General features: G+C 37.4%; 1 protein-coding gene across 1 annotated transcript; it reads right to left on the bottom strand.

The window, feature by feature from the left end:
- Window positions 1-225: 225 nt before the first annotated feature.
- On the bottom strand, window positions 226-1,170 carry LOC103257712 (olfactory receptor 1440-like). The gene has a single exon (XM_008055412.1). It carries the CDS (start codon window positions 1,168-1,170, stop codon window positions 226-228), a length of 945 nt encoding a protein of 314 aa, XP_008053603.1.
- Between the last annotated feature and the right edge of the window lie 9,020 nt (window positions 1,171-10,190).

Below are 10,190 nucleotides of genomic sequence, written 5' to 3'. Positions count from 1 at the left end.
ACACTTGTGTATTGCTTGGTCTTTTCATTTATTATATCACACTGACAAAGAATGGATATTAAGCTTCCAGATACTTCTCATGTATTTGTCTGGCTTTGTGTCAGTTCTAGGCTTACATTAGAAGTGTATGGAAACTGCAATTCTGCCCTTAATTAGAACTGGAGATAAACGTTTTTAGTTGATATTATTCCTATACTGTTGATATATCTGAAATAAATTTCATAATTAGTAATTCCAGGAGAAGATTCTCGTCTTACATTTGTTTAAGGCATCTTTGATTTCCTTGTTCCTCAGGCTGTAGATCAATGGATTTAGCATGGGAATTATGGTTGTGTATAAGACTGATGCCAACTTATTTTGGCTCAGGGAATCACCAGAGTTAGGATACATATAAACAGAGATACCTGAGCCAAAGAAGAGAGTCACTGCTGTCAGGTGAGAGGCACAAGTGTTGAAAGCTTTGAATCTGCCCTCAGCTGATGTGATTTTCAGAATGGTGCCAACAATATAACCATAAGATATCGTGATAACTAAGGCAGACATGAATCCAAATATCACTGTGAGCACAGAGATCAAAACTTGAAAGAAAAAGATGTCAGAGCAGGATAGAATCAGTAGTTGGGGTAGGTCACAGAAGAAATGATTGATGACATTTGGTCCACAGAAATGGAGCTGAAGCAAAGCACACAGTTGGATCAATGAGCCAAGGAACCCTGTTGTATAAGATCCTACCACCATTTGCACACAGAGGTTTGGGGACATGATGGCTGTGTAAAGCAGAGGGTTACAAATGGCAGCATATCGATCATAGGCCATGGCTGCCAGAAGACAGCATTCAGTTAGACCCAGGCTAGAGAAGAAAAAGTACTGCATGGTGCACCCCATAACAGAGATGAATTTATGCTTCTTGAAGAAGTCTGAGAGCATTTTGGGGGCTATGGTGGTAACATAGCATATGTCCAAAAAGGACAGGCTACTGAGGAAAAAGTACATGGGTGTATGCAGATGAGAGTCCATCCTGATGAGGGCAATGAGGCTCACATTCCAGGACACAGTCACAAGGTAGATCCCTAGGAATACTGAGAAAAGGGCAATAGTGAACTTTGGAAATTCAGAGAATCCCAAGAGAATGAACTTCACAATGGTTGTACTGTTCCTTCCTCCAGTCATTGCATTGATAATTCTAGGATCTGTAGGAGGGAAAAAAGAGAATAAATTTCTAAATCAGTTGTTATTTCAATTTCTATTGAAATAAACCCATTTCTATTCACAATGAACACAGAATCAAGAGAAATATTGAGACATTTTAGAGGAAATAATCCTGGTTAACTTTTCCCCTCAAGAATTCCAATGGGTTTATGTGTCAATTTTTCCACAAATAAAAGAGGTTAATTGGACTTTTTCTTATTAACCATGCAGACTTTTGTGAGAACAAAAGAAAGTATAAAAACACTTGGAAAGTCCTTTTAAAAAGATGTGTTATGGCTCAGCCTGTAATCCCAGCACTTTGGGAGGCCGAGGCCAGTTGGATTGCCTGAGTCAGCCGTTTCGAGACCCACCCAGGCAACTTGGTGAGACCTCCTCTCTACAATAAAAATAAAAAATTAGCCAGGCGTGGTAGCATGAGCCTATAGTTCTGGTTACTTGGAAGGATGAAGCAGAAGGATCGCTAGAGCCCAGCAGGTCGAGGATGCGGTGGCTGAGAACGTGCCACTGCACTCCAGTCTGGGCGACACAGTGAGACTCCAACGAAAAAAAAAAGATGTGTTAAAAATTTTAGCATATTATTAATGGAATCATGATTCCTGTGTATAACTTAGTGACTAACACTGTGGACTTAGATGTCACAAGCTATTTTGGATTGTGTCTCTACTACCTGTGAGCTGTATAACTCTGAAAAGGTTATCTAATATCTTTGTGCCTAAGTTATATCACCTGTAGAATAAGGATAGTAGAACCTATTTCAGAGGGCTTAATTGAGGTTATATACAATACCTGCCATGCAGACAATAAAAATTATATGAAGTAGTGTCAATAGGAGATATCTTTCCAGTATAGTCTTGAAGCAGTCTTTTTCCTTGTGAAAATCTTTTAAATTTAAACTTTTTTTTTTGAACTGGAGTCACAGCCACCACAGTCTCGGCCTACTGGGAGTCATAGCTCATAGCCACCACATCCTTGACCTACTGGGCTCAGGTGATCGTTCTGCCTCAGCCTTCCAAGTAGCTGAAACTACAGGCATGCGCCACCATGCCCGGCTAATCTTTTTTGTTTATTGTGGAGATAAGGTCTCAACAAGTTGCCCAGGCTGGTCTTGAACCCATGGGCTCAGGCAATCTTCTCACCTCAGCCTCCCAAAGTGATGGGATTATGGCATGAACCACCGCACCCGGCCTAAATTTAAACTTTTAATGGTTCATGTAGATAGCATTATCTGGCTACAGTGTAATTAAGTTACAAATCAATAACAAATTGGTAATTAGAGAAACACCATAAATGAAAACTAATTGCATATTTTGAAACATATCATGAAACATTAAATCCTATTAATAATCATAGAAATGCAAGTATAAAACAGTGTAAAATAAATAAAACAATTAAGACAGTTTGACACCCACCCTTTTGACAAAAATTAAGAAGCAGGACAATATCAAGTGCTGAATAGAACATAAAACAAACTATTATGATTAATTTGAAAAACAGTTTGGCGATATTTAATGTGGAAGAATATGTACATATACCATAACTCCTAGTTTTCAACACTAAGTCTATTTCTTGGAGCAGTGGATGTCCAAGTGTGGTGCATGGGCAAAAATAATAATCCATTCAAAGGCAAGGTAGACCAGTGGAGTTTTAATATTAATATAAATGAACTTGGAAAATGTATTGATATGGTTTTAGAGTTTACATTGCATCTAACCTTTAAGAATCTACCACTTGTTGAGTTTTGGCATGGTACTTAAAAAGTTTATACATGACTCTCTGAAAAGACTATTAAAACACTACCCTTTCCAATTATATATCTGTGTGAGTCCAGATTTTCTCAACAACCTCAACCAAAACAGAATATTGCAACATATTAAAGCAGAAGCCGACATAAAAATCTAGCTGGTCTTCTATGAAGCAGACATTTATGACATTCTCAAAGCTATAAAACAATGTCACTCTTCATGAACTATTTATCTTTTGGAAAATAAGGTTATTGATTTTTATAAATTTTTAATTAAAATATTTTTTCATGTTAATATGTAATGAGCAGAACAGAACTATTTGCTGAGGAAAGTGAAAGCATAAATCTTAACAAACACACACGGCTTCAATATAAGCTATTGAAATTCCTTGCACTTAGGGTACTGCATTGCCCTTCTCCTATAACATTTTTCCACAAATAACTAGTGGAGAAAGATCTTGCGTTATCTAAAGCATGAAAAGGTGCCAGCACATAATACAGAATACTGCAAGAAAACATAAAGAAAAGAACAGGAAAAGTTGAATAGCAGATGAAGAAAAAAATGCCAGGAAAATTTTGCCCAGACTAGATAGAAATTCTGAACAAACACTGTGAGATCAAGGTACTTCATGAAAAAAAAAATCCTCTATAAAACAAAAAGAATAGATACAAGGGCTAGTAGAGAATTGAGTTTAAGATAAAATAGCTTGAGCTAAGGTGAGAAAAATATCCATGTTTCTGGAGGCATCACTACTTATTCTGAAGACTTCTGCTGAACAGCCTCAGGGTCAAGAAGATACCCAAATTCTGATGCAATAACATTCTCTTGGTTGAGGTGGAAGAATTGCCTCGACCTGTTGGGTTCACGCAATCCTTCCACCTCGGCCTTCCAGGTAGCTGGAGCCACGGGCAGGTACCACCATGCCTGGCTAATTTTTTGATTTGTTGTAGAGATGAGGTCTTGCCAAGTTGTCTAGGTTGATCTCGAATCCCTGGACTCAGGCAATCCTCTCACCTTGGCCTCCCAGGATGCTGGGATTGCAGGTTTGAGCCATCGACCTGCTGGGCTCCAGAGATCCTTCCGCCTCAGCCTTCCGAGTAGCCGGAATTACAGGCGCGCACTACCACACCTGGCTGATTTTTGATTTATTGTAGAGATGAGGTCTCGCCAAGTTGCCCAGGTGGGTCTCAAACCCGACAATATTCTTTTTAAATAAATGGTGTTGGGGAAACTGTATATTCACATATAAAAGAATGAGATTGGAGTCTTACTTAACATCACATACAAATATTAACTCAAATCAATCAAAGACTTACAGGGATGAACCCAAACTATAAAACTGCTTCCACAAAACCCGAAACCCACAGGTCATAAGAGAGAAGATAGACAAGTGGGACCTTATTAAACTGACAAGCTTCTGCAAGGCCAAAGAAACCATCAAGAGAGCAGGGAGACAGCCTACAGACTGGGAAAAAGTATTTGCCAACACCAGGTCTGACAAAGGCTTAACATCCTGGATCTACAAGGAACTCAAACGTCCTGGAAAAAAAAAAACAAACAACCCCATTATAAAATGGGCAAAAGATATGAACAGACACTTCACAAAAGAGGACATCCGAGCAGTCAACAAACACATGAAGAAATGTTCAACCTCACTAATCATCAGGGAGATGCAAATCAAGACCACACTGAGATACCACCTAACTCCAATCAGAATGGCAATTATCAACAACTCAAAAAATAACAGCTGCTGGAGAGGGTGTGGCGAAAAGGGAACACTTCTACACTGTTGGTGGGAGTGTAAACTAGTGCAACCTCTGTGGAAAGCAGTGTGACGATTTCTAAAAGCTCTAAATATCAACCTCCCTTAAGACCCCGCAATCCCCCTACTGGGAATATACCCTGAAGAACTCAAATCACTCTATAAAAAAGATACCTGCACACGTATGTTTATTGCAGCGTTGTTCACAATAGCAAGAACCTGGAAACAACCATGCTGCCCATCAAAAGAGGACTGGATTAAAAAAATGTGGTACATATACACAATGGAATGCTACACAGTCATAAAAAAGAACAAAATCATGAATTTCGCAGCAATCTGGATGGAACTAGAGTCTATAATACTGAGTGACCTCTCACAGAAACAAAGATCCGAGTATCACATGTTCTCACTCATATAATAGACCTTGAACATCCAATGTAATACTATAAGAAAATGACTGACGGTACTGGGAAACTATGGGGGGGGGAGAGGGAGATGGGATTAACAGTAGCAAATATCTGTCTGGGGATGGGGAAACACCTCTTATCAACAGGGTGCCTGAATGAAACATACTTGTACACCTAACCCTTAACTGTACCCCACAAAACCATAATAAAAAATATTGAAAAAAAAACCCTGCTTCCATTGTCTATTATTTCTTTGGTTTTTAGGCATGATTTTTCTTTGAATATTCCTGGTTCTATTTTGTTGAGAACTGGCTATTTAATTTCTTTTTTATATTGTAGAGCTGAAAAAAAATTCTCTTGGGTTCTGAGGATGTTGCTTTCAGTGAAATTGATGTACATTGGGCTTTTCATGTAGCAAATGGTATCATAATTTGCAACATTCATAGTAAAAGGCCAGATGTAAATTTCTTAAATTAGCAAAGGAATATATGCTCCATCTTTAGTAGTTTTGTTCACTTTAGTACTTTTTTTCAAGTAGTAAAGAAGGGAAGAAAGGAAAAAAAGGAAGGGAGGGAGACAGGGAAAAGATAATAAAGAATAAAGGAAGAAAAGAAGAATAAAAGGGAGAAAGGGAAAAAGGAAAGAAGTCCATATTAAGAAAATTCAAGGAACAAGGTGACCCAAGTATAAAACCAGTACATGCAGTCAAACAATGGGAAACATTTAGCTCATTGGTTCTTGAAGTTCTTCAAACTTCAAGATTTGGGGTGGGGGAGAGAACTTGATCCTTTGCATTTTGTAACCTTTAAGGCCTAACTGACCCTTAAATTTTTTTTCTTTTTTTTTGAGGCGGAGTCTCACTCTGTCACCCAGGCTGGAGAGCCGTGGTCACCGCAGCCTCAACTTGCTGGGCTCCAGCGATCCTTCCCCCTCAGCCTTCCAAGCAGCTGGAACTACAGGTGCACGCTACCACGCTCGGTTAATTTTTGATTTTTATTGTAGAAACGAGGTCTCGCCAAGTTGCCCGAGTGGGTCTCAAAACCGTGGGCTCAGGCAATCCACTCGCCTCAGCCTCCCAAAGTGCTGGGATTACAAGCTGAGTCACCGAGCCCGGCCCTTAAATATTTTAAAACAGAAATTAGAGGCTCCAAAATGTGAAATAAATGATGACTCTCCTATAAAAATTTCTATTTAATTTTATCATAAAATGAGTTTGCATACTGACAAGTTTTGACTAACGAAAAGATAAATCAATTATAACTTTTAGAGTATAACATCATAAATTTCTACCCTTTTGTTTGTATCTTCATCAATTAAAAAATATTTAATACTTACAGAGTATTATGTCCTAGTCATTCTTCTAATATACATATTTCATTTTTGCCACAACTTCATTTTGATGTAAAGCAACGGAACTTAGGGAATTTGCCCATGGTCGCAAAGCTAATAAGTGATAAAGCCAAGAAGTCTCTCAGATAGACTCCAGAGTTCAGCATTTAACAATTACACCATCTTGCAAATTTATATACAAAGTTTGCTTCTCTTTCATTTTTATTTATTTTCACTGTACCATTTAATTAAATTAATGAAAACATTGTTAAAACTTTGAGGATCCAGTTTAAATTAATAAACAAAATGAGTGGATGAAATCAAAAGGTTACACTGGCTTAGTATCAATTGCAGCTAAAGTAAGTCACTCCTATATCAACTACTATCGTGATTAATATCCCCTGGGTCTGCAAAGATAGCAGTGAAGGACAATTTTTAATATTTCAAAAAGTTATTAAAAGCATATAGCTATGCAAAATAATACCACTAAATTGCTTTGTGGTAAAATTATAACACCCTCTGGCTAATCTATTTCCAGATTAAGCAAAAGCTTTAATTATCTCTGACAAATAAACATGGAAAATCAAATTAATTGCTGAGAAGTAGAGTGTACTTGGTGCCACCATTTACCAATTTTGTGATTTTTGGCAAAGTGCCTCATCTCCATCCCCGTGTACCTCCATTTTGTCATGTCTAGAGGAAGAATCATCATCACCTCAGAGGGCTTTTGTGAGGACTTAAGTATGAATGTAAAGTAACAAATAGACTCTCAAAAATAAGTTGTTATGCCAATAATGACAATATCCTAAATATCCTAAAGATAGCTTGCTAACTAACAATCTTTTACAGAAAAAAAAAAATAAGATGATTTGGTGGTAAAATATGAGACTTCATGGTCCGATGATAAGCTATCAGAAAACCTTCATGCCCTCCATTCCACTTTACCCCTTGGTTAATGTTTGGAATTCTATGTTAGATTTGTTTTTTCAGCTCAAACACTTTGCTTTCTGTTAAAATTAATTGGGGTAGGGTAGAGAGAGATCATGTTTTTGAAAACAAACAAAATAGGAGTTACAAGCCTGGATGCATAAGGTTGTTGGGTTGAATGCATAAGAGAGCAGGGTTATAGGAAGAAGAAAAAGGAGAGAAAAGGTTTCAAGCATGAAAACCAAGTTTCCCTCATTTTGATTTTACCCACCCAGATATTCTTGAAGGTGTTTGGCTCCTGACAGGTGTGTCTTGAGGAAATTCTGGGAGGTACTGCTGCCACACTGCCTTCTCCTAGTGTGCTTAGTCCTCAAGTGTGCACAAAGTTCTTTCAGCAGTTAGAAACCATAACATCATTATATGATCGTTCAGCTTCCCCTAGGCTCTGTGCTGCTAGCCATGGCTCCTACTGGCCATTGCTGCAAGAAACGTGCTTCCAAATAAGATTCTCTTAAATGTTTCCTTTGGGTCCAGTGTGGAGAGAGAAGAGGCAATTAACAGAAAGCACTGTTTTTAGGTTAATTATCCTCTAGAGTGATGGATGAGGAAAACAAATGGATAGATGTTCCCTGCTGATTCCATTTCTCCGTACTACAGTGTGTCCTCATGACCTAATTGAACCATGTTCCAATATTCCTTTTCATACTTTTAGAATCATGAGATCTGGGAGGGACACAAAAGGTAGGGTGACCATTATATTTATTACCTGAACTTAACAACTTTGGACGTGGAAAGCAGAGGTGTTAGTTTTCAAGTCAGAGCAACTAGCATGAGTCAGGATTGTTTTAGGCAAACCAAATTGTATAGTCTTCCAACACCTTGAGTCCAAAACTGCCATTTATTGTTGTTTTGATGATTATGTGCTTGGCTCTGGACAGACCTATTTGGTGTTGAATTTTGACTTCATCTCTTATGAGCTATGTGCCTTTGATCACTTTTCTTAATTTCACCATGCCTCAGTTTTTTAAACTGTACAATGGAGGTGCTAATAGAATAACCACCTAATAGGGTTGTGGTGAATTTAAGTGAGAAAATACCAAGTTGTTGCCTGGAATCACTCAATAAATGTTAACCATTTTATTTTTGCTAATAATATCATTGTTTTAGTTTCTCCATTTATCTGTTCATGTTTTGGGTTTTTTTTTTTAACAACACCTGAGGCCATTTTATAGGTATAATTTTTTTATTCAGCTTTTTGTTATAAACATTATACTATATGTTTTTAAAACTTTGGAAGTTCTATTTTAGCAGATGTATAATATGCTATTCAAAAATTTAATTTAGTTAATGATTTTCTTACTCTTGGACCCTTGTATTTTGTTTTTAATAATATAAATGCAAACTGAGGCATTCTTGATCTCACTAACTCTAATTATAATCTCATGTTCTACTTGCTTTTTATTTATAACTTACAGGCTTTATAAAATATCAAACTATATTTATATTTTATTTAAAATTTTAAACTTTATTGGTAACAGTCAAATGTGGAAAATAGCATTAAAATGTATTATGAGTTTAATTGAGCAAAGATGATTTGCAAATCTGGGCAGACTTCTGAGCCAGAGTAGGCTCAGAGATCCAGCCCAACTGCATGAAGGAAGAAAATTTATGGACAGAGAAAGGAAAGTGACATACAGAAAATGGAAGTGAGGTATAGAAACAGTTAAATTGGTTATAGCTCCGTGTTTGCCTTATTTGGACCCAATTTGAACAGTTGACCACTTTTGATTGGCCAAAATTCGGTGACTAACACAAGAACAGGTTAGATTGTCTACATACCTAGTTAGGTTATAGTTCATCATGAGAAAGATTACAGAGAAACCTCTAGGCCAAACCCCAAATATGCAAGGATTAGTCCAATATGGGCTAAATTTAATTTAATAAAATAAAAAATGTTTATTTAGCTCACAGTTCTGCAGGACACTGGCATCTGCTCCACTTCTGGTGAGGCCTCAGGATGCTTTTATTCAGGACAGAAGATAAGGGAAGCTAGTCTATCACCTAGCCAGAGTGGGAGCAAGAGAAAGTTAGGAGGTGGAAAGTTCTTTTAAACAACCAATTCATGAACTAATAGAACAGGAACTCACAAATTACCTTGAGAATGGCACCAAGCCATTCATGATGGATCCACTCCCGTGATTCACTCACCTCCTACGAGGCCCCACTTCCAACATGGGAATCACATTTCAACATGAGATTTGGAGGGAACAGGCATCCAAACTATGTCACTCTGCCTCCTTGAAATTTATTTATTTATTTTTGTTGTTTTGTTAAGAAGTCTTTCACACTCTGAATTTTGCTGATTGCTTCCCCATAGTGCATTTTAATATGTTTTTGTTGTTGTTGTTCTGTGTATTTTCGGTAAATTGGTAGTAGGATATAGAGGTTTAATGTGATTAGGTTTTGGTATTTTTAGCAAGACTATCCCATAGGTAATACAGTACATTTGTTTGTAATATCCACATTTAGAAGGTACATGCTTCCATTTGTGTTAGTTCACAAGTCCAATGCCTCACCTGGATCCCCTCTCCTAGAACCTAAGGGAAGCCATGAGAAATAATCACATGCCCTACAGATTCACCTTGTTGCTCAACGCCATTCAGTGGATTTTTAAAAGACTTTCTCACCTTCTATTTTCCTCTTCAGTAAGTAAATTTCACAGGGGTTTATTTTGATTATTTAAATATGTCTTCTGTTTTTAAGCCTGTGCATCTTTCTTTTTTTTTTTTTTTTGAGTTGGAGTCTCACTCCGTT

This window comes from Carlito syrichta, unplaced genomic scaffold (genome assembly GCF_000164805.1).
Source record: "Carlito syrichta isolate Samal-C Ts95f unplaced genomic scaffold, Tarsius_syrichta-2.0.1 Scaffold301848, whole genome shotgun sequence".
Classification (NCBI taxonomy): domain Eukaryota; kingdom Metazoa; phylum Chordata; class Mammalia; order Primates; family Tarsiidae; genus Carlito; species Carlito syrichta.
Note: the sequence above shows the minus strand (reverse complement) of the source record. Positions and strands in the feature narration are given on the sequence as shown.